The following is a 26,213-nucleotide window of genomic DNA, read 5'->3' on the forward strand; positions in this document are numbered from 1 at the left end:
CTGGGACTTCCACCAGGGCTGGGGCCAGGTACAGGCCTGACCCACAGCAGCCCCTGCCCGAAGAATAACTCCCAGGGGGCCCTCCACCTGGCCTTCTCCACCTGCCCTGCCACCAAGGGAGGGGCCCAGCCATCCCCCGTGGTCACGGGACACCAATGCCACTCACATACATCCCTTCTTCCTCCCCTCTCCTTGCGGTTCAAGGTCGGATGGGGATTGCGAGGAAGATCCATTTCTGGGGAGCAGGGCAGACACACACTGAGAGCCAAGCAGAGGGACAGTTACGAGATCAGTGCCTCCCAGCAGAGCCCCAGTGCCCGGCTGCCCTGGCTCACACTCGGGTCAGAACTCCAGCCACACAGCAGCCCAACATCTTCACATTCTCTGGCCACCAACCCTCCCCAAAGGGACCTGGGCTCCCCAACAGCCCCTGACCCTCTTCTGTGGCCTTATTTTTCCTTACAGCACAGATGCCTGGCACGTTCACCTTTCTGCTGACTGCCTCCATCACTGGCAGTGAGCTCTAGGCGGGCACCGCTGGGTCCCCAGTGCCCACTGCAGGGCCTGGCACACAGAGGCCCTGGTGACATGCTTACAGAATAAGGGAGTGAAGTCCAGGGCCAGCTCCCCACCCACCCACGCGCCTCCCTCTTCACACCCTGGAACTTCTGTAGGGGTTGAGCCTGACTCAGGGGAAGGAGCCCCAGAGAGGCGCCCCCCCCCAGGTGAGAAGAGAGTGCAGGCAGGGACCCGGAGGGTGGCTCGGTGGTGCAGCACTTGCCCTGCAGGCGAAGCCCTGGGACCCATCCCCAGGAATGAAAAAGAAAGGAAGAGGGTGAAGTGGCGGTGTGATGTACAGAGTACTGCCAAGCGGTGTGCTAATCCAGGGACTACTCAAAGAGTCCCCACAGCCTTCCAGGGAGGGATGACAACCGCCTCTGTGACCCCAGAGCACACGGAGGCAAAGCAACCCGACAGCAGCAGTCCCAGGGCAAAAGAGCGGCCAGCAGATATGGAATAAATGGGTCACCTGTAGCAGCACGTCATGTGCATGGAGGAGAAAATCCAGGTGACAGATTCATTTTACAGACCCTGGGGCACAGACAGAGGAAACGCCCAGGCTGCATGAGGTCCCAGGAGGGGAAGGGGACAGGAACTCCCCAGGCCTCCAAGTGTGGATCAGTGGGCATAGAGAGGACACGAGCCAGGGGAAATTGGGAGTCCTGAGACCCCACCATCATCATCGTGACAACTGCCCAACTAGTAGGTGGGAAATGCAGGAGATTGTCTTGAGTCCTGCTGTCCTGGGTCCACCTTGTGCACCCCGGCATGTGCAGCAGCACAGCTGGCCTCTACCTTCTGGACGCCTGGAGCCTCTCCACTAAGTTGTGGCTACCAGGAATGTCTCCAGGCATTGTCAAATGACCCCGGGGGTAGAGGGATTGCCCCCAGCTGAGAACCAACAGTAAGAATTAAATCAAATGTTGTACCTGCAGCCTTGGGCAAGATGCCTGGCACTCAGTAAGGGGTACTAGTGACATCAGTTTAACCCTGTCATCTCTCTAGTGTTGTGTTAATTTAAATGATGTCTCTCCTCTGGTCTTCTTTAATGCCTTGAGCCCACCATCCTTTTGCCACAGGGCCTTTGCACAGGCTGTCCTCTCCATCTGACATGCCCTCTCAGCTAGCTAACTGGAGCTCTCTCTCCAGCTTAGTCATCACTGAGGCATGGACACTTCCTTGATGAGCCAGCCTCCTTCCTGCATCCATCCCCCACGCACATAGGCAAGGTAGGCACAGTTCTATGATACCCACACTCAGCCCAACATCTGGCACTTAGTAGGGATCCAGTAAAGACGGATTACGTGAAACAAACCACCATCATCCCCTTTGCCTGAACCACGTGCCAGTCAGCAACCTCCCAGCTCAGGAGGCCAGGATCTGACACTGCCTGGGTGTGGCCTCACTCAGGTCCATGATGGGGGAGGGCAGGTGGGGCGCTGTGCAGGGGGAGTGGCACCGGCAGCGTGGGGCAGGCAGCAGGAGCAGCGAGTGCTTGCTAGGCCCAGGCCACGGGGAGGCTGCGCTCTGCCCCCCACCTCCCACAGCCCTGCACACACCCTGGCCGGCCCCAGGGCCAGGGCCAGGGCATTGGGTTTCCCACAATCACATTCCTGCCTCCATAGCTCATGCTGGCGACTCCCAGGCTGGGGCTGGCAGCCACGCGGTCTGTGGCCACGCACTCTGTCCCAGGGCTAGCTGTGTAAGGGATCCTGCTGCTCGCCCCGGGGCCTGGGTGGCCTCCAACCCACTGCTGCCCGGCAGGAGGCCACGGCTCCCTGGAGGAGCCGGAGGTAGGAGGGACTCACCCCTCAGAGATGTTCCCAGGCTCCCCAGGAGCCCCAAGCCAACGGCCACCTGAGTCTGTCCAGGCCTCACCTCCAAGCACCTCAGCCAGGAGGAGGTGAGCAGGTGAGGAAAATGCAGCCTGTGGAAGGGGACTCCTCACCCACTGAAGTCACATCAAGACCAAGATGGAGCCCAGCAGCAGGCCTGAGAGTCCTGCATCCTGCAAGGCCCTGCAGCAAATGGCCTTGCCCTAGACAGGGTCTGCAGGTCAGGATCCATGGAGAGGAAGGAGGGACACAGAAGGGGTGAGAGCAGAGGCAGATGCTGCAAAATGACACAGGCTGGGCGGGCAGGTGACAATGCCACACAGCCACACCACGGTGGCCTGGCTGGAATCAACAGGACCTAGAGGCATGTCAGTGCCACTGGGGAGACCAGAGACGCCTTCCTTCCCTGTCCCAGCGGGGTCAAGCAGATGTGCCGCTCTCCTCCACTTCCAGGAGGACCCACGTCCTACCCAGGATGGTGCCAGCAGCACAGGTGGCACAGCTGTTGGAAAGGGCACCACTGCTGGGGGCCATCCCCAGCTCGACTTCTGCAGACAGGACCAGGGAGCAGAGGGTGCTAGGGCCAGCTCACGGGGCTCGCGAGAGCAGATTAAGTTTTCAGGAAGTCTGCAAGTCAGCTGTTAGACACCGTCATCAATAAAAACCGACTCATGCAGCCAGTTACGGGGGTACACACCTGCTATCCCAGCGTCTCAGGAGGCTGAGGTAGGAGGATCGCAATTCCAAGGCTAGCCTCGGCAACTTAGCGAGGCCCTAAGCAATTCAGTGAGAACTTGCCTCTCAATAAAATATTTTTTTTAAAAAAAAGGGCTGCGGATGTGGTTCAGTGGTTAAGCAGCCCTGGGTTCAATCCCTGGTACCAAAAAAAAAATTAAATCATACAAATTGACAACTCAAGAGGTCATATTAAAAAGCAAAGGTGGTAAATATTCAAACCTCTCCTAATCACTACCTTTTGCAATTATCTCTCCTCCTGCAATCAGCACCCTTGTGATGAGGTACTCCTGTATCCCTGCTCCCAGCCTTCCTTGACTGCCTCCCTGTTCAATGGTGCCTCATTGCTTAGCTCAAAACCAGCCATGGTAGGGGTGTGTTCACCATGGAAATCAGCAAATGCTACCAATCTGGGCCTTGTTTGTTCTGGAGAGCTTGTTGACCAGCACAGTACTCGGGTGCCATTCCAGATTCTCACCTTCTTCACTGTCTCTTCTCTATCTGCTTTGCTGGGACAGCCAAATAATAGGACAAGGTAGGAGAGATACGATAAACCCTGCACAACCCAGCCATTATCTGTTAAGACCTTTCACAATCCCTGTGTGAGGAAACGCAGCTGCAATAATGACGACTTGTCTTCTCTGAGCCTTATTGGTAAAAGGGGATTGCCAATAGAACCCACCTCCTAGGACTGTTAAATGAGATAATATGTAAACAGAGTGGGAGACGACTATGCATGGTATGTGCCCTAGGACAGGGGTCAACCATTGCTGACCAGGAAGAGCCAGGTAGTAAATACTTTCACCATGGACCCTATAGTGTCTGTCACACTGTTCCGCTCCCATTGTAGCAAAAAGCCACCACAAACAATATGCAAGTGAATGACCACACCGTCTGTCTGCCGAGGAACCCTTATTTACAAAAACAGGCAGAAGGCCAGATTTGGCCTGTAGGCCGTGCTTCACCAACCCCTGCTCTATAAGGGGGAGGTTATTATTGGTGTTGTGTCATTATCATCCCCCATCTGATAATCAGTGAGAAAACTGAGGACCAGAGAGACCAATGTCTACCCTGAGATTACACAGCAAATTTAGCGGGCAGAATCAAAGGTCTCCATGGCCAACCTGCTCAAGGCTTTTTCCTAACAACACCTGCTTCCCCATCAGAGCTCAGAGCATCTAAGCCAAGCTCTGGAGCTGCAGAGGACTGAGTACCAAGTCAGGACTGTAGGGAACCCGCTTCACTGCCCTGGAGCTTGGCGGGAAACCCCACACAGGCCAGCAGCCGCAGCCAAGCGAGGAGAAGCTTTTAAAAGAGGGAATGGAAGAGAGGAACGAGCAGAACTCCCTTCCTAATCAGGGCTGATTGCAACCTTAAGTAGAATAGCAGGCGAGGGTGCAACCCCATTTCATTTACAGCTGGAGCCAGCGCTTGGAAGCAGATGCTAAACTCCTTGCAAAACTACTGGCTGGCCACTGGGGATGTGGGAGTGGAATGAGGAAACCTGGAGAATCCACAGTGCCACGTGTGGGCTGGCGAGGGCATGTGTGTGTGTGTCCCTCCAGGGTTTCCACATCTCCACATGTGCAGGGTGCAAAGAGCTCTCTGGCAGGTTTTATCCCGGGCCAGCGTGCCTCGGTAATTAGGACAACTGTATGTCCCACTTTGCCTGGAACGGCCCCACTCATGCCTGTTTAGCCAGCATGATCATTAATAGTGTTCCACACCAGACAATAAATTATACAGTCCCCTAGAAATCATGGAGCCAGACCCTTGTGTATACAGGGGGGCACCTGACACCTCTGCCCAACAAAATGTGGCTGCCATTCTGTCTGGCAATTGGGTCCTCCAGAGTTTAGCATCCCAATCTGGGCAAGATAGACCCGGAGTCCACGCATTTAGAGCACTTGCCCACATTTCTTTCTCTGGAAGAGAGCCAGGGAGACAGGGAGGAGCGGAGAGCCATCAAGCACCCGCTTCCAGCACAATGTCAGGTAGGGGACAGGAACAAGAAACCTGGGCTGCACAGAGTTGCCTTCCAACAGCCCAGCCCCAGCCCCAGCCCCTGCTCAGGCCTGGGTTAACTAACCAAGCAAACCCCTCACACCTCCCGGGCACTAGCCTGGCTCAGAGCGCCAGCTCTGGGAACGGTGCCTGAGGACTGGCCCAGCACACCGCATGGCTCCATCCAGGTGGCAGGCAGACACTCCCACACACCCCAGCGCCCACCCACAGCTGGCCTCCTTGTCAGCCAGCTCTGATCTCGAATCACTCCATTCTGGAAACTGCTTCTCCATGATCCCCTCCCCAGAACTTTCAACTCCCAACTGCCCTTCCATGCCTGTGGCCCAGGCTCGGGACACCTGTCTTTCTGGGTCCTCTCTACTTCAGGGCAGAACTCAGGCCTCTACCAACAACTGCAGGCTTTGGAGGTGGGTGCTACCCAGGGTGGAGGGGAGATGCTTCTCTAGCTGCCCAACTGCCCCAGGGAAGCCAAGCCTCCTGGCTATAAGGCGGAGTGGGGATCCGGCCAAGGGCCACAGCCAGCTGCTCAGCTGCCATGTCCCACCCTGAAGGGCTCTCGATGGGTGAGGACGAACTTTTGCTCTTATAAAAGTGACTTATAAAAAGCGGGTGAAATTACCCATTTGGCCAATGGTCAGGAGACATCTGGGGAGAGGAGACAGAAGAGCCGGCTGTCTGACCTTGCTTCTAATACTGACCCATGCTCCCACTTCTCAGGACTCAGTTTCTTCTGTGCTGACATTTGGATCTCAGAGCTGTTCTAGAGTCGCACTGTCCAGTAGAACTTTCTGCAATGATGTACCATCCTGGGCCAGCTCGTGCGGCCACTGTGTGCTCAAGATGTGTCTGGTCTCACTCGGAACTGAATTCTCTTTATATTACTTTAGATGTCCGTTTAAATAGCCACATGTGACTAGTGGCTACTGTAGCCCAACTAGAGCCTCAGTCTCCTTGACTGTAAAATGGGGCTGATAATAGATGCCAGCCTTCTAGGGTCACCACGAGGATAAAATGAGATAATACAGATTGTCTCACTTTGGGTTTTGGCACGTGATTAAATAGATTTTAGTGATTCTGTCCCCTTTGGGGTCCTGGATCCCCTAATGAGGTGGATAAAACCCAGGACCTTACACCACAATTTAGCCATTACATACCCGAACATGCAAACCATACACACGCATTCGCAGATTGCGCACTTGTGCGCACACACACGTGCATAACTTTGCATCCGATTTCAAAAGGCTCCTGCAGCTCAGGAGTCTGTTTGAGGACATCCTCAGAACACGAAAGTTCCTCCCAGCTCTGAAAAGCTCCAAGGCTCTGAGCACACGTTGCTGGTCCACCTCCTCCCCTCCTGCCTCCTGAGGAAACCCTCAGGGCTGAGCAGAGGCAGGGCTTGGAAAAATCCTTGCGCGGAGGGCAGGCCCAGGGCAAGGGCGACAGGACAGATTCCGTGAGCTCATCCCAGCAGCCGTCACCAGAGTTCCCAGAGAGGCCGGTGGCGTCAGGAGGGGGTGACTGGGTGGGAGCCGGCGGTGGTGGCTGCGGCGGCAGCAAGGGGTGTGGGGCAAGGAGAGGGAGGCTGGATGGAACGCGCTATAATAGCGGCTTTGTGCTCCGCTTCCCAACTCCTGGGAACGCCAGGAAGATTATGAAACCCGGTGTCTTTGGGAATGCCAGGATATTAGCTGGAAAAAGAATAATACGAAAATAAAATAATGCTCGGGATGGAGACAGCAGACGATTAGCAGACGGAGCCAGGGCCTCCCGCTCCGCAGAGGGAGCCAGGCTTGGCCCCTGCCGAAGGTTTCAGGGAAAGGCTGCCCGTGCTAATGAGCAGACAGGGCCTCCCTTCCAAGCAGACGTCTTCCAGAAGGGGGCTAGCCAGCCAGGCCCAGCCCTCCGGTGGACACACAGGCCAGGGGAGGGGTAGTGGAAGGCCGTGGGCATCACCAGGCCTGTGCTTGGGCCCAGACATCAAGGTACCAGGAAGGCTACCGCCCCCCTCCCACTGTCCTTCACTGGCTCCTTCAAAGTCTGCCTCCAGTCCCCTCCACCAAGAAGCCGCCCCTCATCAAACAGTCACCCCGGAAGCACGCATCCTCCCTCCAGCTCCTCCCTGGAGCTCACTGTGATCATTTCTTGTCCTAATCACACAGGCCCTCCCCACGGGCCAGACCAGAGGAGTATTAGAATATCATTTCTGTCCCACCAAGGAATAGGGAGAATAGGTCATCTTGTCCTGCCTCCCTATCCAAGATGCTGGCCACATACCTTCAGCCAGGTGTGAACAGGCCCTGCCTCTCTCTGTGAAGTGAGACTCTGGGGACCTGCCTGGATACTGAATCAGAGTCTGCATTTTAACAAGATCCCCTGACTGGCTCCTTTGTTCAAGTCAGAGGAGAACTTCTCTACATGCGTCCCTGTTAACCCTGACCATGACCCTAGGGTGCAGTTCCTTTCATGAGTGAAATAACAGACTCCCTAAACGCATGAGTGACCTGTCCACAGCCTGTGGGCAGAGGAAGCAGAGTCCAGAGCACACCTGCACACTCAGAAGCGCTGCCCATCTCACCAAGCTTTCACCAGCACATCAAGAGACGCTGGAGCTGGGCGCAGTGGCACACACCTGTCATCCCAGCAGCTCGGGAGGCTGAGGCAGGAGGATCTTGAGTTCAGAGCCAGCCTCAGCAAAAGTGAGGCTTTGAGCAACTCAGTGAGACCCTGTCTCTAAATAAAATACAAAATAGGGCTGGGGATGTGGCTCAGTGGTCCAGTGCCTCTGTGCTCAACCTCCAGTACCCACCCCCACACTCACACACAAAAAATGACATTGGGACTGTGAGCAAGGACCAGCACTCAGGTAAGGCAGCAGGGTCCTGGCACCAGAAAATCTTGGGACCATCTGTCCCAAGATGTGAGATGGGCTTTAGACCCAGTCACTCGCTGGGGCATCAGTATGTCCAGAGCAAGGATAGTGGGGCTCAAGGAAAGAACCCAGACTATCCCTTGTTGTGGCAGGAAGTGTGTAAAGGTGACTGGGAGAGAGGAGTGTGTTCGTGGGGGGAGGGAGGATGTGTGTTGGGGCTGATAGGGGCTCAGCTCACTCGGAGTATGGTCCAGTCAGTTATTGTCAACTGGGCCTGTGTCTCTGTCCAAATGCTGGACCCACCTAGGACTTTCCAAAACTCTGCGGTCTTCCCACTCCAGGTATGTGGGATGCATCCTCCCAAACCACTGGCTCTCTCTGTTCTCTACCGCAGCCCCCGTTCTCCCAGGACTCAGAGGACTTGGTGGCCCCTGGCTTCTTCCGCATATCACAGCCACAGCCAGGTCACATTTGAATTGTAATCCATCACCTCCCCTTTGTCGACTTGACACTTGATTGCAATGATGTCTGGTGACATTTTCTCCCACATAAAGAATAAAAGAGTTGGTTTCTCTGTTTCTGGGAAAGGCTCCCCCATTCTCCCAGTCACTGAGCCACGAAAGCTTGGCAGCAGGTCCCCAGCCTTCCTCACCTTCCTCCTCCAGGTCCCACCAGCCCCAGCACCCATCCACACTCCCATCCATGAGTCCCGGGGCACCTCTGGCCTTGCACCCCCCTCCCTTCCTGGCCCCATCCCCTCCCAGCTGATGCTCAGCCCCCACACTCCCACCTCCCTGCCTCAGGCCACCTGGTAGACAGCCGCCAGATCTGTATTCACACAGCACTACACCAGGTGTGTGCATCAGGCTCTCCGGGGCCAGCCGAGAACTCACTGCAGCCCCAGGCCCACCAGTGGTGCCCCTCCATCTACCCTTTCATTCTTCCCTCCCCTGCCGCTCCATCTCCCTCTGCCCCAGAGGGTCACCTCACCCGTGGATTTCTACCCCAAACTCCTGATGGCCCCGATGGGCATTCTCCGTCTCCACCCTGACTGGTGCTCCCAAAGTTCAGTTCTGACCAGAGCGCGCGGCTGCCCCACCCCCCACAGTGGCTCCCCCACAGCCCACTGAGGAGCACTCAGCTGCTGCCATCTGAGCTCTCTGCCCAGCTCTGTTTTCAGAAGCTCCTCTCTCCTGGCAGTGGTACTGTCAATCACAGAGCAGGGCCACGGACCCGGATGGCCAATCAGAACCCTCCATTCCCTCAGGTGCAGGGCCTGACTCAGGTACATGACCAGGTGGAGCCAGTCGCTTGGAGACTTTCATTAGCACTTTTGAGAAAGCAGCCCTCTGGGGTCTCCAGCAGGGAGGTGGGCTGTACTAGCTGATGGAGCAGGGCTTCGTGGGCTGTCACGAGGAGGTCAGCCTTTGGTCACCAGCATCATCTTTGCCACCAGGGAGACAGCCAGTATGAGATGAGGTCAAGGCAGGTGTGAGTCCTGGGGACACCGTGCGAACCTGGATCTCCTGCCACCCTGATGCCCTGCCTACCTCCTGGGTGCTTCCGGGCTAAGAGAGCCCATAAGCCCCCTTGTCTCTTTAGCCCATTGAGTTGAGTCTCCCTTTGATGGAAGCAAGTGCTGGTTACTCACGGTGTCTGCCTGGCCGAACCAGACCCCGCCTGACCGAGACCCAGGCCTTCCTGGAGGTCTTTTCCCACCATGCTCAGTTGGAGTCACGTGACTATCCCAGGCCCTGCCCAGTCCTGGGCCAGGCCCTTTCTGACTCAGGACAAAAGGGGTCACCAGACAGCAGCCCTGCCCCCTCCTACCTTGCTCCTGAGCTGGCCTGAGGACCAGTTCAGCAACCAGAGAGCCCAGGCTCTGCTGTCTCCCCTCAACCTCCCCAAGACTTGGCCCAGGAACTCGAGAGCAGGCTTCCTCTGGATTCTCAGACATTATCTGACCAGTGGAGGGTTTCCGCTCCTCTTCCCATGGCTGGGCCTGGCTCACCATCATGGCCTGAGAGTGGCAGACTTCTGTTCACTCCCTCATGGCCACTGCTGGCTTCGACTCCCATCAGATCCTGGGCCCACCCGCTGTAGCCTCTCAGCCCTGGAGACTAGGCCACACCATGGCTATGTCCTTGGTGTCCATTAGACATACACAGGCACATGTGGCTGGCTTCCCATGGATGGCTTCATGTCCCATCAGCCAGTGCAGCTGTGAGACCTGCTCTCTGGGGTCCCAGCCAGAGCCCCCATGGGGGTCACATGCTCACAGCTCGATTTCAGAGGGGGCACCACAGTCAGGCCTCTACTTCCACCCCTGGGAATCTGCAGGGCACAAGCTATATATCACTGGCCTGAGGGTCCCCACTCAGACTCTCCAGGACGCGTCTGCTCATCTCTTTGGGGGAGTCCATCACCCAGACTATGGGTAATCTTGAACTGATTCCAGTGCCACTGGTTGCAGAACTGCACTTTACAGGCTCAGGTGCTAAAGTTCATCTCTCCCCATGTACCTGAGAAGCCTGTGAGCATAATCCCTGCCTCAGGACAACCAAGGGCATCCCAGGGTCATCCGACATCTCTAGCTACTACAGTGCCTTGGGCCTCCCACCTCCATGCCAACCAGCCTCTTTAAGAAGATCAGGGTCCCTTGGCTCCAGTCCTGGCGATCAGGTGATCAGAAGCGAAGGCCCCTCCCTCTCGACTACTTACTACTCAAAGAAGGAGAAAGAGACTATTTTATTTTAGGACAACACCCAGACAGGATGACTGGCCAATGTCACATCCAAAAAAACAAAAAACTAACCTGGGGGCTCCCATGCCCCTCCCCCATCAGCCCCTGGAAAGCCCTGGGAAAGCAAGCCAGACCCCAGACAGGTGCAGCCCCACCTACCAGAGCCCCCTCGAGGGCAAACACAGCTGCTGGCCCCGTCTTCTCCAGTGGCTCCATGCGGCGGCGCCAGCGACGGCGGCGAAAAGCATCCGTCTTGCGATATTCGAGGTGGAACTTCCAGCCAAAGAGAGAGGCATACTCCCAGCCCTCGCCCTCCGCCTCCGCCTGCCTGTGCTGCACGGGAGAACAGGGCGGCTTAGAGGCCAGTTGCTAGGCCTGTGGGGCGTCCAGGACCCAGCTGTGCCTCCCCACAGACTCCCACAGCAGTGCAGACCAGGTAGGAAAACCTGGGAGGGCTGCCTGGAGGAGGGGGGCTTTGAGAAGCATCTGGAGCAACAAGACCTCTAGGTGAAAACATCAGGAGGGGAGAGGAGGCTCCGTGGCTGCAAGGAGAGCCCGCAGGAGGGGAAGGTGATGCAGCAGTGGTGGAAACCCTGGCTCTGGGGATGCTCGCTGATTTGAATTAGGGGAGGGTTGCATAAATCCAGGGGTTTCTTGTCATTTCCTTTTTCTTCTTCTTCATATTCCCAGCTTATAAAAATAGAAGTGGGCCTGTAGTTCAGAGGCAAAACAAAGATCCTGTTTCCCCAGGAGGTGGGATCCAGGTGAGCTGTGGAGACCCCCTGCACTTGTTCCAAGAGGCCCCTCTCCCAGCCCCAGAGGAAATCTGGAAGCCTCTCGCCCCAGCTCCTGGGAGAAAGTAGCCTGAGGCTATCTAGAGCCACAAGCAGTGACAAAGGCCAGTCCTGGAGGTCAGCTGCCTCCCCTCCAGGAAGAAGGGAAGGCTAAGGGGTCTGGCCAGGCCCTACCTCTGACAACCAGCCCGTCAGGGAGAGCACTGTGTGCCTGGCTCACAGCAGCAGCAACAGCTAATTACCCAAACGCTTCTTCTCCCCAGACCCAGAGACATTCCTCTTTAGATTCTAGGCTCAAAAGAGAGGAAGGAACCTGGGTCATGCCAAAGGCTACATACACTTAGACTGGTGGAAGCCTGGGTTCTTGGGCCAAAATTCAAAAGCGCACTTGGGAAGGAAGGAGGGAGACCAGGAGGGTCCAGGGGAGGCAGGCACTGAGGCCATGCGGAACTTGGGCATCTGTGTGACTCTGGAGCAAGGGCATGTGTCATGTGTGCTCATACGTGTGCACTCTGGCCCTGTCTGTGTCCTGTGGGATGGGGTCCCGTCCTTGGGTACATGCTGACGGAGCCCATCCTTATCCCTTCACCATGCTCGCACCCTGCAAACAAGTCAGGTGGTTCCAAGTTCCCTGCAGCTGCCTGCTTAGAGCCTGCTAAGAGCCACCATGCTGGGGAGGTCTGTATCCCAGCATGCCCCAGCAGCCTTCAGCCAATGACAGACAGCTAGGAAGATGCCAATCCAGCCCCCTTGCCTGCCAGATGAGGAGGATTCTGTGGTCCAACGTGGGCCCCTCCCCAAGGCACATCCTTTCCCCTCTCCCTCCTGAGAACACAGTCTTTAGGGACTGGAGCCAAAGCCATGTCATGGATTCTGCTTTTAGGAAGCTGTGCCTACTCCTGGGGTCGCTCTGCACCTGCTGGGGCTGCAGGGGAACCCTGTATGTGAACCCCTGGGGTAGGCTTGCTACGTGGATATGCTGTGTCTGTGGGATCTGCATACCTAGGTACTAGGAGTCGTCTGTACATGTGCTGGATGTGATCACTGCGTGTGTTGGGTGTGATCTGTGAGCAGCTGCAATGAGTCCCAAGTGCCGACGCATGTCACATGCACACCTGCATGTATCTGTGTGCACACAGGTGTCTGCACCTGTACCCCAACCTCCTGCAACCAGGAGTGCCTCTCCCAGTCCTCACCCCCCTACCAGCTCACCCTGTTCAGTGCTTCCATCTGGCTGAGGTCCCTCCTGCGCAGGCGGACCCAGCGCCGCCGTCGGTGTGTGTAGTACATCTTCTCTGCAGGGACCCAGTGCCTCGGCTTTCGGTCCGGAGGGATAGTGATGCTGTACTCCCAGCCTGGAGGAGGACACCAGTCACCCATTGCCCAATAATTCTCCATCTCTCCTGAGGCCATCTCTTCAACTGGGGCATGCTCACAGACTCAAGCAGCCAGTGACTCTTGGCCCTAATTTGTCACTTGAAGAGGAGATATACTACAGTGAAAGCCAGTGCCTCAGGCCAAGGGGCTCTGGCACTCAGTGGTCCTCACCAGCACACCTTGAGCTCACCAGGATGTGGGGGGCTCACCAGGCTGCACAGGTGGCCTACCTTGTTCATCGACAGCCCGGTTGAGGTCCGTGGACCATTCCTCATCTTCCCACTTCCACCCCAGTGGGCACTCAATGTCATCCTTCGGAAGCACCTTCTCTCCATTCTAGGGACAAATCAGGAAAGGCAAGTGTGAGAAAATCAGACAGTCTTCAGCAGGGGCCCAGAAAAGAAGCCCCAGACAGAATGGCAGAGCCCCCGAGACCCATGTGACTCAGGACTCCTATTCTTCTAGAACCCAGAACATGGAGACTCAGCAGGTGCAAGCAGGACAGAAGATGTCCCAGCCTTCTCTGAGCCATAGACCCCTCCTGGGGCTCAGGGGATGGGTGGGGCAGCTTTCCCTAGAGTCCTGGACAGTTGGTCCACCTCCTTACCACATCAGTGTAGTTGTCACTCATGTAGATCCACTGGCCCCCGGGGAGCCGGGTCTGGTTCTCAAACACCTCCTCCACGAAGCTCAGGTGACCAGCATCAGCATCATGGAGCAAGCTATGGGGGAGGCCAGTCAGAGCCGCTGCTGAAGAGGCCCCCATCCGCCCATCACCTCCAGGAGAGCACCCTGCCTTGGCCAACCTGCACATCAGCCTCACTCCAAGACAGACAGAGGGGAGGGTGCAAGAGACCAGAGCAAAAGGAGACCCAGGGGCACCTCGTTCATGGCGAAAAGAATATATCACCCAAGATAAAGAAAGAGAGAGGGGGGCCAGTCAAAGGCACCAAAAGCTAGGTGGGTAGTTGAAGCACAACAGATAGTCCTAGAAATGTAAGGTGTTATCTAACTGCACACTTGGTCCGAGTGCTTGACTTTAGATTATATGTTATAATTTAATTTTTTTTTTAAATTCCCAAACATCAACCCAACGGGAAGAGAGACAGGGATGGCAACGTGGATGGAGAAAGATGATGTCAATCTGGGAGGGACCCCTGGGGGAACATGTGAGCTGCCTGCAACCCAAGAATTATTACACGAGGAGCAGAAAGAGCTTGTCCATGGTGTCATGGAGCACAAGGCCAAGTCAAATGGGGGCTTCGTAATAAAGGGCCTTCTCGGTATTAGAGAGCTTCCAGAAGGAACACTGCATAGTGAGCCCAAGTCCTGGGACAGCCACAGTTCTAGTGACCAGTGTAGCAGGAGGCAGAGGAGTTGACAGAGCTGGGGACTCTGAAAGAAAGTTGCTGGGGCAGAGGGGACGGTGGCTGGCGGGCAGCCAACCCTCACAAGACTACCCTGCCCACAACTCACGTCTTTTCTGGACACACGAACCAATCTCCAGCCCAGGCCCAGCCAGCAGAGGGGCGGAAGCTGTCTTTGGGTAACTTGATCTTGCCCCTGACGTCAGAAAACTTGGGGTAGGTAAGGCCCGTGGTGCCCCAGTTCCCAACCAGGGCCAGCTTGGTCTGGTTCTCATACTGGAGGGAGAAAGAGAAGTACTTTGGGCTGCGGCAGGTCCCGCAGGTTCAGGGGGAGGCAGGGGCCAGGTGGTGGGCACTCACAGTTTCGGCAAAGACAGACAGCTTGCCCTCGGCAAACTGGTTGAACTCCTTCTCATCCACAGAAAGCCCAAACCAGAGCTTGACTCGTATCTGCACAGGCATCCGGGCCCCAGGTACCTTCTCCATTGGATACTAGGCAACAGAGAAGGATAGAAACTCACATTCCCTTTCAGGATCAGGATGTCCCAACTGGGGTGGGGACTGGGGTCCTCCAGGTTTGGACATACCAGCTCAATAGCCCCTCAATGTTGACCAACGCCTGATGGACAACTTAGAATTTCAGGGAACTGGAATGTAGAAGAACTGTCTCCCCTGCCAAAATTCCTTCTCATCAAAGAAGACTACATTGTCCCCACCCAGGAGCTCTCTGCAAAGAGGGACCATGTCTACGTCAGGGTCCTTCATCTTCCCCTTCTCTCACAATTCCATTCTCCTCAATCCCATTGTCTTCAGAATAGCACTGTCTTATGGAATCTTCTGCTACAGTGGAAAATAGTTTCTATCTGCACTGTCCAATATGGTAGCCACAAGTCCCATGTGGCTAATGAGCACTTGAACTGTGGCTGGTGTGACTGAGGGATTGAATTATTTGATTTAATTAATTTAAATTTAAAGAGCCATATGTGGCTATCCTCCGAGACAGAAGAACCATTCTAGAATTTGTCTTTAAAGGAAACACAACGACACAGGCCTGGAAGAGGAAGAAATTAAGGCCATTTCATTTCGTTCTCAGTATTTCATATTTTAGCCAGACGTTAGTGTACCATCTAATATCCCTACATTTTCAAGTGCTTATCAGCATGTTAACCACTATTTACTGGTCTTCAAGTGCTTTTAATCCTGAAACCTTCAGACACTCTGCCAAAACTGAATAACCGCAATAACCCAACCTAAAAAAAAATAAACATTTTCTATGATCACTTCACCATTTGACTAAAGCCCAAAGTGAGATATGGAGTGAGAAACAGAAGTCTTTCACTCTTAGAATAAATAACACACGGTCCCCATACAGGAGGTGACACATGAAGTACCTAGGCCCCATGTGCATGAGCTCAGAAGAGTATGTCCTCTAGGACAGGGAGTCAAGAGAGAGGAACAGGAAGCTCTGGGGGTTCAGACGAAGAGTGGGAAGCCAAGGCCAAGGTCCCAGGCTGATGGGGAGGGCTGGACCCCTAGCGGGAGTCAGTACAGGAAGGAGGCACAGGAAGTGGTGCTGGCCAGGCCTGGGCAGTGACCATCTCACACTTCCCAGACCCTCTGCTTCTGTTCACCCTGGTGAAGCCTGAAGGAGCCCCTGATCCCACGTGTCACCCCCTGGAAACCTCCCCACAGCTGATGGCTTCAGCTGTCCTGTCCCGGAGGGTGGTTAGCTGCCTTTTCCCCTCCAAACCACCAGCCCCAGGGAGATGGCAGGAATGCCTGGCCCCCCTCCCCCACCTACCCCCAGCTCTCTCCCTTGCCCTCCCCCAGACAGGGCCAGCCTGCCCGACCCAAAATAGCAACAGCAAATAAAGAAATGTCTAGTTTGGGGCTCCTCTCCCTCTCTGCTGGTGCTCATTTTTTCCAACTTTGGTTTAAGTTAAGAAACACCAGTGTTTTCTTGGTCTCTGCTGCCAACATTTTTGTAGAGCTTGCTCAGGAGCTACTGGCGGGGCTCATAAACTCAGTGGGGAAGACTTCGAGAAACAATTCTGTATCTTTTTTTTTTTTTTTCCTTGCTTAGAATCAGGGAAAATTTTCAGTTTGCATTTGGCTGTGGCTACAGGGCCAAGAGGTCAGAGCCAGAACTCAATCTGTCCCAGGGAGTCCCCCAGGTGTGCCTCTGTGTCCACACCTCGACTCTCAGCACACAGCCTTCCCTGGCCAGCCCCCCAAATGGGGTCACTCCTCCATTTCCTCTCCTGTCTGCCCCATGAGCAGAGAACTGGCTTAGGAGGGAGATTCTTGGTCAGACCTAGAGGTTAGGATCACACAAGGACACGCCCCAGGTAACATATGAGCAGATTGTGGGGCAATCCCCTGCCACACACACACACACACACACACACACACACACACACACACACACTTGGCAAAGCTGGCTTCTCCTCTGAAGTACCAATGACCCTACGTGCAGATACGCCCATCCCTGCCCATGGGTTGGCCTCTAATCCAGGTACCTGTGGAGCCTGGGATCTCTACCACAGGAAAAGGGAAGAAGAGGGCAGACACTAATATCCATTGATCACCTAGGTGCAGCAAGGTCCATTACCTGGGTTATCTAATTCAGTCCTCAAAACCTATGAAGTTGATAGCCTTATCCTCATTATATAGGTGAGAAGAAAATGGGCAGTTCAGAGAGGTTAGGCAACCTGCCCAAGGCCACACAGAGTACTAGTCAGCCCTAGAAATAAGTGTACACGCTGCCCAGCTAAAGCCTATCATCTCCACCCACATAGGGAGCAATAAGAATGGCTGGCCAGTATATGAAGGGGTCAAGAGCACAGAGGGCTCTACTCAGAGGGTTCAAGGCTAAGGTTGATCAACAATGACTTACTGAAAGAGATGAGGTGGGAGGAGAGACGTGGGGAAGCAAAGGGGCTTTGGGAAGTTGGACCAGGCTGGGGTAAAGGAGGCAGCTGAGGCTGAGTAGGCCCTGACTGCAGAGGGAACAGGAAGTGGTAGAGTAGGCCTGCTTCCGGGCCATTCAGCCTCTAGCAGGGCAGCCTGAATGGCAGCTTCACAGAGGGACCTTCCCCTTGGGCCTGCAGGGCCACAGCCCAGAGGGGAATTGCCACTGTGTTCTGACTCAGAGGCCAAAAGACCTCTCCACAGTCCCCTGACCAAAGCAGCCTTGGCCCTGGGTCCCCACATTCACCCAGGAGGGTAGGTGGCCCCTCCCCAAACACTCGCTCACCTCCCTATCACCAAGGCTGGTGGGTCCCCCAAGAGAAGACGTGGAGGGAGCAGGCTGGGGGAGACTGAGGGCAGCAGTCTCTGCTCCCTCTGAGGGTTCTGAGTCACAGGCACAACCCAAGCCCCAGACACCAGCCTTCCCAGCAGTGAAGAACTTGAACCCCAGTATGGCTCCCGCTGGAGTAGGGGGGTGGCATCATGCAGGGTGTGCAGCCAGGTCTGTGCCAGGATGTGGACGGCTGGTGGCCAGGCCCTCTCTACAAGGGACCTGCCCTACAGGGCAAGAACAGCCTCAGAGATCTGCAACCCGCCCTCACAGCCTGGGACCACAGACTCCTCTTCATTCATTCCCAGGGTCCCATGATTCCAGCTCCAACGTTCGCACCTTCTAGACCATAAGCATGGATTCTGGGGACTTTGTGAGGGACAGAGGAAAAACAAAAGTCATTTTGACCAAAGCGCCTTCTCTTCCAGGACCAGAACCCCAGGTCCAGGAACAGGAAAGGGATGAAGTAGGAGGAAAGCTTTGAACTGAGAAGTGCAATCATGACCTGGAGAGAGGAAAACTCACTTTCAGAAAAATGGTCTGCAGCTTCCCACAATTCTTGCCACAGTAGCTGGCCCCGCGCCTGGAGAAGAGGACTTCGTGGGCCGGCACCCTCTGGTAGGCTACACGCTTGTCTCCCTGCAGCATCCAGATGATGACGTCCGGCAAGCTGTTCTGGGGCTGGAGAAAAGGTGGCCGTCAGGGTGGCTGGCCACAGTGACCAGTGACATGCCCAAGCCCACACTTCACAGTGGCACAGCACTGTGAGCTGACCTCTGACCCAGAGGCCAAAAGACCTCTCCTCAGCAGCCTCCATCCACACACCACCCACTCCTGGACTTCCCCTTGACCTCCAGGGCGGGCTGAGTCTCCAGCGGCTCGCATCCCCCAGAGGACAGGGCATGAGGCTGCCCCCAGCTCACACCGGAAGCAGAACACAGGTTTCCAGGAAGAGTCACTCCTGCCTGGAGCCAGAGCTTCAGTTCTTATGTCCCATCTACTGGGCAGATGTTCTTGGGGATGAGTATTACACTTAAGGGACCAGACTCCCCTTCCTCAATCCAGAGGGCAACAGCAAATCCAGAGAAGGTGCACATCTTCCCAGAGGGCACTCCTCCCTCTAACAGGGGACCTTTGAGGCCTGGTCTGGAACAGAAGGACTAACTTGGAACAGAAGGGTCAGGCTCTGAGCCCTGGAGGCTTCTAGCCATGAGGGACAACTGCCCGTTGCACACTCTGGAGAAAGCACTGGTTGGGAAAGGGTCCATCTGCTTCCAAGGATGGTGAGCCACGGGGCTGGCTCTCTACCCAGGTCTGTTGCTGAAAGTCCATGCTCCTGGGGCACTCACTAACCTGTCACATGCACTGTTTCACTTAATCCCTGCAACAGCCCAGGAGGCAGGAAGGGCTTCCCCATTTGACAGGTACGGAAATTCGGGCTTAGAGAGGTTAGGAGACAACTCAGGTTTTTCTGCCTCCAGATATGTGTTCCCAACCACCATGCCAGGGGTTCAAAGTGTGTCCCCCAGGCGCAGCAGGAGTTCCCAGGATCTTGTTAGAAACACAAATTCTCAGGCTCCATCCCAGACCTGGGGTGAAGGGGTCAGGAACTCTAGAGCTTCTGATGCATACACAAGTCTGAGCAGAGCTCTCCCTCCAGATCCCTTACAGTAAGAGCTCCCATTTGACCTTAATCCTCCCTGCTATATTCTAATCTGTGCTCTGTTCAGCATCAGCCTAGGGCAAGATTATAGATGCAGCCAGAGACCAAACCTCAGGATGGTCCCCACCACTGTGAGAGGCTGGTCAATGGCTGAGACACACAGCATGTCCCCAAGGAACTGGCCACGTGTCGGCAGGCCACCCAGGGAGGCATCCAGGGCCCAGCACCCCTTCCTAAACAGCCTTCCCCACTTCCCCTTGACAACCTGCTGCTCCAGAAGGCCCTCTGGCAGCCTGCTCTTCTGGAGGCATCCCTTCTCACCACCTCCATCTCCTACCTGGGGATCCCACATGGCTCTGGTCAGAGTGGGCAGCAGCTGTGTCTGCCCATGACCTGTAAGCAGATCCTTCTCATTCTCAACAAACCCCTCCCTGGCTTGCCTGCTTGCCCAGGAACTCAGTTGATAACATCTGGCCTCACAGACCAGGGGAAGGGTATGCATGTGGGGAAAGGGTGCCCCAAAGATAAACTGGAGCCAATTCTAAGATACAACAAAGTTCAGAGTTACAGCAATCCATCCTCCCCAGGCCAGGGGCTCAAAGGCATCTAGGAGAGCAGGAAACACTGGACCTGTGAGAGGCAGGTTGGAAACCAGGTACAGACAGGTACCGGTTGGCAGGAAGAAGTCAGGTCCCTGGGGAAGCAGGGACCTAGAGCCAGACACCCTGAATTCTGGTTCTAGCACTGTCTCTACCATCCTTTAGTGGGTTGGGGGCATTTATTGACTACCTACTATATACCTGGCTCTGTGCTGTGCCCCATAACACCCAGAATCCTGTTGTATCCTCTCTTCTTCTTCTGCAAATGCCTATATTGAGTCTCAAAGAGATTGGGTCCTCTGCCTAAGGTCTCCCCCCAGCAGTGGAGCCAAGGTTGGATCATGCTTCAGACAGTGCCCACCCCCCACACCCAGTTCCAATGTTCCAGGCAACAGGACAGCAAAGGAAAGCAGCACCCTGCAGGGTTAACTACCTCCTCTGCCAGGACACGGAGACGCAGGAGCCAGTCCTCAGCCTGCTCCAGGGCAGCAGAGAGCTCAATTTGCCCAAGCTTCAGGGCCAGTGCAGCCTCAGTGATTTGGCTCAGGTGGCGGGTACGCAGTCGGAACAGGTACTGGTCCAGGTGGGTGGCAGAAGGTATCTCATGGACATCACTCAGGGGCTGGCTGTGAGAGACAGAAGGCCAAAGCTGCCCCAAGTCCAAGCACACATATGTGTGTACACACAAGTACACATGTGCACAGCCCCACAAGAGAAGGCCTGTCTGCACAGCGCCTTCTCCAGCCTCATCGACATGAACGGCTCCCTCTGTGACCCTCAGCTCCTCCAGAAAGCTTCCCCAACTTTGTCTGCCCTCCTACCTCCCATTCCGAAGCCTAAAGCCCTTTATTCTGGGGCCACCTGTTTGGGGCTCACCCTCAACCCCTTGTCTGATGAGTGCTTTTGCCTGTCCCCTCGCCACAGGTGACTGCAAGCTCTCAGAGGACCAGAGAGTCTGCATCCTGTCCCTGCATCCTCCTAGGCAGAGGCCCCAACACTAAGTTGCCCTACACTGAAACAAATCGTTTCTGCGTTGTGCACACACTTTCTCCAAGAAAGAAATTTATGAACCCCTGACAAGCCACTGCAGACGCCGTGCGGAGGCCCGCCACCAATAATACAGATGTGTCCACCCGGGGCGGCCCACAACACCCCTCCCAGACGCTCTGCCTGGGGAAGCTTTAGGAGACATGGTGGGGCTACATGCAGCCCTCAAAACACAGCCCTGAGCCCCAAGTGTGGAGTTAGGTTTAAACTCAACCTTGCTTGGAAGCAAAGAACTCTGACATGCGCACGCATACATACACCCACTTCCCGCAGGGGCTCCCTAAAAGTCCTTCCTAGGGCTGCTCCACACCACTCCCAAGTCTCAGGTCCCTCCACCAGCAAGGGTCACGCAGGATCGGATCGAGTGGTGGCGTCTGTGCGCTCTTACACCAAGGAGACCCCCTCCTGCCTGTCCCTGCTGGAGCATGGGGGTGCCCCGCCCCCACCCCACCCCCGGGCGAGCCCTTGACTCCCCAACAGGACATTAGTCAAAGCCGCCAGGTCTGCTCCCACCGCTCGCTTGCAGCGCCCCCTCCTACTCCCCTCCCCGCAGCGTCTGGACTCCCGGCTCCCGGCTGATTTATTTTTCTGCCAATTTCCCCGAGCTATGCAGAACCAATTACCGCCGGAGCGCAGCGGCACCGCCGCCGCCAGATCCACCACTCTGGCAGCCCTCGGCGCACTACATTTTTCCTGTTATTTTTTTTAATTGAATTTTTAGGGTGGGGGGGAGCAGGAGGCGAACTCCTTCTCGGGGAAACTTAAGCCCCGGGGCCTGTCTCAGGTCACGTACTGCACACCCTGTAGTAATATAATATTTACTGCCCCGAGGGTGCCGCGGACGGGGCTGCCCGGGCCGGCTGGCCGGGTGAGGCCCCGGAGCGGGGCTGGGGGCGGCGGGCGACAGGGTAGGAGAGCCGCAAGCCAACCGGGGTGATTTATGCGCCCAGCCTGGGTCGGAAGCTGGGAGGGACTGTGCTACAGACCACCAGAGGGAGATTTTCATGGAAGCCCCAGCCTGGCCAAGATCCGCGAGAAGCAGGCGGGACCCGTGAGCGCCACTAACAAGATGCTCCCATCCTGGGAAAGCCCAAGGCAGGGGGTACAGAAAGAAGGGGAGACAGGCAAGACGAGGCAATGGGATGCTGCACCCCAGCCTTAAAACAATGGCAGACGCCCTGCTACCTCTGGCTGACTTGGAAATCAACATCTAGTGGCCCTGAGCGCAAGGATCTGCTAAGAGGAGACCAGAGCTGGCTGCTCACAAGTTGCTGGCTGCCTGCCCCTGCAGGACCAAGTGGGTGACTGTAGGGGAACAGCCACCAGGAAGGGAGTGTGCAGCCTGAGAGATGAACTGGCTTGGGGTCGTTCCTTTCACTCAGCAATGGTGCTGCTGGGCCTCAGCTGAGCTGAAGACTACCCAAAGAGGAGATCCCGCCCTGCTCTCTCTCTAGGGGACAAACCTGAGAGGGGTCTCAAGTCCCACAGAGCAGCCTATAGAGTCAGGAGTCCCTCCTGGAAGAAGTGGTTCCCACCTGCACCTTGGAGGGCCACAGGAGCTAGTCAGGCCCAGCTGAGTGGGAAGAGCTTTGGACACAGAGGCAAGGAGAACATGTATGGTTGGGGAGGGGGTGCACAGAGATGCAAAAGGATGGGGATCCATGAGGCAGATGGTGGGGACAGAGAGGGGCGCTCACTAGGATGAGGGCTGAGACTTTCTCCGAAGTGTAGTAGGAGCCACTTCGGGGCTGCAGAGGAGGTGGGCATGGCACCATCCTGAAGACAATAAGTGAGGAGGCTGGAGGGGAAGAAAAGAAGGAGGAGGTGGAGAGGCAGAGTGACGACTAGTGGGGGGAGAGAGGAAGGGGGACACTCAGAGCTGGCCCAAGTACCCAGCATGGTTTCTGGGAATGATGAATCCAGAAGAAGACACAAGGGGTGGGGTGATAAAGTGTGCCCAGGGCCTGTACAGTCACAGACACAGCATAGCTGTTGGGGCCATGGGTCTAGAGGTCAGAGGAAAAGGCTGGCCAGAAAGAACAAAGTGGACACCGTTAGCCCAGAGAGACAGCTGGCTGGGCCTGAGCTGGAACAAGGGGCACTGATGCTGGAGATGTGGGCAGGGCCGCTGAGAGACTCGGCGAGCAGCTGTGGTCAGCCCTGGCACCCTGGCTTGGGCACGAGGTAGCTGGATACCTTGCTTGTCAGCTGGGTCTGTGCCCAGTGGCAGAGCAGGAGGAAGGCCTCTCACTGAGGCCCCGGGGCTGCTCTGTAACATCAGGGGATGCCTGAAGGAATCAGTCCTGAGGCCTGGAATTCCTCCTCTGGGGACCCACTTGTGTGCATTCCCAGGAGGGTGGGAACCCAGCTCCCCTCCCAAGCTCCTGAGCTGGCACCAATATCCCTGGAAGGACCTGGCCACCCTGCTACCCCCAGGGTAGAAACTCCAAGGGCCAGATACGGCAGAAGTGTTTTTAGCCAAATCCTCCAAAGAGCAGAGTTCAGAGGAGGGCACTTAAGGCAGTCCAGGACCTGGGTCTCAAATGTTCCAGGCACCGTAGACCTGCCAAGGTCTGCCCCTCCTGAGTCAGGAGAAGCACTACAGGGAAAACTCTAGCCCTGCCCCCCAGCCCCCAGGCTGTGCTATGGGGCACATTCTGCAGGTGTGGGCTGGTGGGATACAGGGACCGCCTGTGAGCCCACCCCACAGCTGCAGCCCACCCCTGTGCTGACCATGCCTTGCATGCCCTGCCAGCTCATCTCATCTTCCTCCTCCCAGACCCCAAGCCAGGTTCCTCACAGATGTCCCCTGCACACGGCCTGTCCTGATACCTCATCGCCCCTCTGCCTGCTTCTCTTTCTGCTGACTTCCTCAGAGAATGGCCCCAACACCCACACAGCTGCCCTGACCAGAGCAGGGGTCCTTTCTGGACCCTTCTTTGGCCTCCATATCCAATCCACTGTCAAATTCTGTCCATGATAGGACAGCACATCAAGGGGCTCCCCCGCATTCGTGACATGTGAATCTGGGCAGGTTAATCAACCTCCCCGTGACTCAGTTTCCTCATGGGTAAGATGGGGATCGTTTCTGCTTCCTACTGCGATGATTAATACATGTGCAATTCCTTAGAATAGTGCCTGGCACGACACGAGGCTGTCATCACAGTGCCTCCTAGAGTGTCCACGCTGCCCTCTGCTTCCCTCAGGCCCCACCTATCCCAGCCTAGGACCTCAGTGGCCTTGTCACAACTCACCCACACAGCCTTATGTCCACTCTCCCTTCACTTGGTCCCCCAGCACCCACTTGTCACCACCACCACCACTCCATCCTCATCCTGAACGAACATCCGAATCCCAGCACTTATCGCCAGCCACCTGAGCTCCAGCAGGCCCCTAAGGCCCACCCCGTGGGGCATCAGCTTCTCCCTCACGCCCCTGGAGGCAGCCTGGTTCCAGCTTCTGAAGTTCAGGCTTCTGAGTCTCTGCTTGGGCAGTCCCTCTCCTCCCCCTCTAGGTTCACACGGGCCAGCCCTGCTCTGGGAAGCTTCCCTGAACGGGATCTGTTGGAATTAGATGCACCTGCTCGGAGCTGCCACAGCGCGGGCTCTCCCTCCCCGGCACGCTCACTTCATGTTTCATTTTTGCATCCATCACCCCCCGGAGGGCTGACATTGCGCCTTGTCAATGTGCCTGGCACTCAGCCTGCCAGGCTTCCAGAAGTTTCGGAGAATGGATGAATGACCTGTCTGGAATTCCACCCGCCCGCATGAGGGGGAGTGTCTTTAGGGTAACACTTTGATAAAGATACACTTCCTAACCGGGGTATAAAGGACCAGAAGGGGCGCTGTGGCAGGCGGCACGGTTGCCAGGGTCCCCCGCACAGGAGCCGTTCTCTAATACATTCAACAGGACTCTACAGCCAGGTCGGGGAGGGTGATGAGTGAGGCCCAGAGGGGGAGGGGCACAGGTGACATTTGCACATACTCACACTTAACCCCACAGAAAGGAGAAGGGCAACTGCTTATTAAGTCCATTTAACAGCTGAGAAACTGAGGTCCGGAGAAGTGGCGCTACCTAAAGTCACAAAGCTAGTTAAAGGGGCCAGGGCCTAAGTCTCCAGCCATCTCTTCTTCTTAACAATAATGACAGCTACCATGATTAAGTTCTTCCTAACTTCCTGGCACTTTGTAGATATTATAAAGTTATTATAAAGTTAGTTATTCTTCATGGTAAGTTGAAGTTCAAAGCTCCCTTTGGAGTGGCTCCCCTAAACCCAGCCAGCAGTGGAAAAGATGCTGGCATGTGTCCCCTCTGCTGGGCCTTGGCACCTCTGTTCTCCATCACTCCCAAGACCCCCTCTTCCTGAAGTTGACAATCAGTCGTGTCAATAGAAGGCTAAACAGAAACTGTGGTCCCGACATGGCCTTGGGGGAAGGAGGGGCGCCGTCCCCCCCACCCCCACCCCCGCCACTCCCCGCCCCCACCCTCCACCAGCTTCTCCTGGAGATTCCATCAGGGAAATAAGAGGTCGGGGATCAGAGACACAATGCTCCCCATTCAGGTGAGCAGGGCCGCCCCCGCCCACAGCTGCCGCTGCTGCCGGGAGATTTATGACCTGCTCTAAATGTCACCTTTTCAACTCCCCGCACTGACTCTACCACCTTTGGACTCAGCACGGGCCGGACTGCTGGCCAAGTGTGGCTGGGAGACGTGCGGCCACTCACTGCCACACACGAACACTCCCAGGGAACTGGCCCTGCCGAGCCAGGGGAGGCAGGCGCCATGGGCATCAGGTACCCCCTACCTGCAGTCTGCGATGAGCTCATCCATCAGCTGAGTCACCAGGGAGTTCATGTCCTCAGTGGAACACTGGGCCTTCAGGGCCAGGTGGACCTGCTCCAGGCCAGCTTCCTGTGGAACAGGCAGGCAAGGGTCAGGAGTGTCACCATGGAACAGAAAGTATATACTGGACCCAACCCCCAGGCCCTGAACCAAAAAGGATTAAACAGAGAAAGCAGAGCCCAGACCCAACCAACCAGCACTGGCCTGGCCCAAGAACCTTCCAGGATTCTCCACAATTCCCAAGGTGGAAACTTCAGCCTCACACAGACACGAGAAGCTCACGTGCTCTCAGGGGCCGTCAATGGATATGAATGCAGCCTGCTCCTCACCCGGCACCTTCAAGCCAGGTCTGACTTCCCATGGTCCTCTCTGAGCCTGGAACCTCTTTCCTTTGAAGATTCTACTACTGACTCTCAGGAGCAGTTCAGCTACCTCCAATCACGGGGAGGCCTTCT

At 56.0% G+C, this 26,213-nt stretch overlaps 1 protein-coding gene across 17 annotated transcripts in view; it reads right to left on the minus strand.

The window, feature by feature from the left end:
• The window catches only part of Dysf (dysferlin), a 207,386-nt gene that overhangs the window by 90,322 nt on the left and 90,851 nt on the right, over positions 1-26,213 (minus strand). For all 17 annotated transcript variants that reach the window (XM_046432413.2, XM_046432409.2, XM_046432411.2 and 14 more), the window contains 9 exons: positions 25,721-25,827; positions 20,303-20,495; positions 18,133-18,288; positions 14,667-14,798; positions 14,416-14,582; positions 13,547-13,661; positions 13,170-13,275; positions 12,775-12,917; positions 10,928-11,101 (listed from right to left, as the gene is read on the minus strand). In XM_046432413.2, coding sequence (XP_046288369.1) covers positions 10,928-11,101; positions 12,775-12,917; positions 13,170-13,275; positions 13,547-13,661; positions 14,416-14,582; positions 14,667-14,798; positions 18,133-18,288; positions 20,303-20,495; positions 25,721-25,827 — 1,293 coding nt within the window. The remainder of the gene's footprint in view (positions 1-10,927; positions 11,102-12,774; positions 12,918-13,169; positions 13,276-13,546; positions 13,662-14,415; positions 14,583-14,666; positions 14,799-18,132; positions 18,289-20,302; positions 20,496-25,720; positions 25,828-26,213) is intronic.

The sequence above is a fragment of the Marmota monax genome, unplaced genomic scaffold (genome assembly GCF_021218885.2).
Source record: "Marmota monax isolate L192 unplaced genomic scaffold, Marmota_monax_Labrador192_F-V1.1 WCK01_AAM20220418_F8-fsc00106, whole genome shotgun sequence".
NCBI classification, from domain to species: Eukaryota; Metazoa; Chordata; class Mammalia; order Rodentia; family Sciuridae; genus Marmota; species Marmota monax.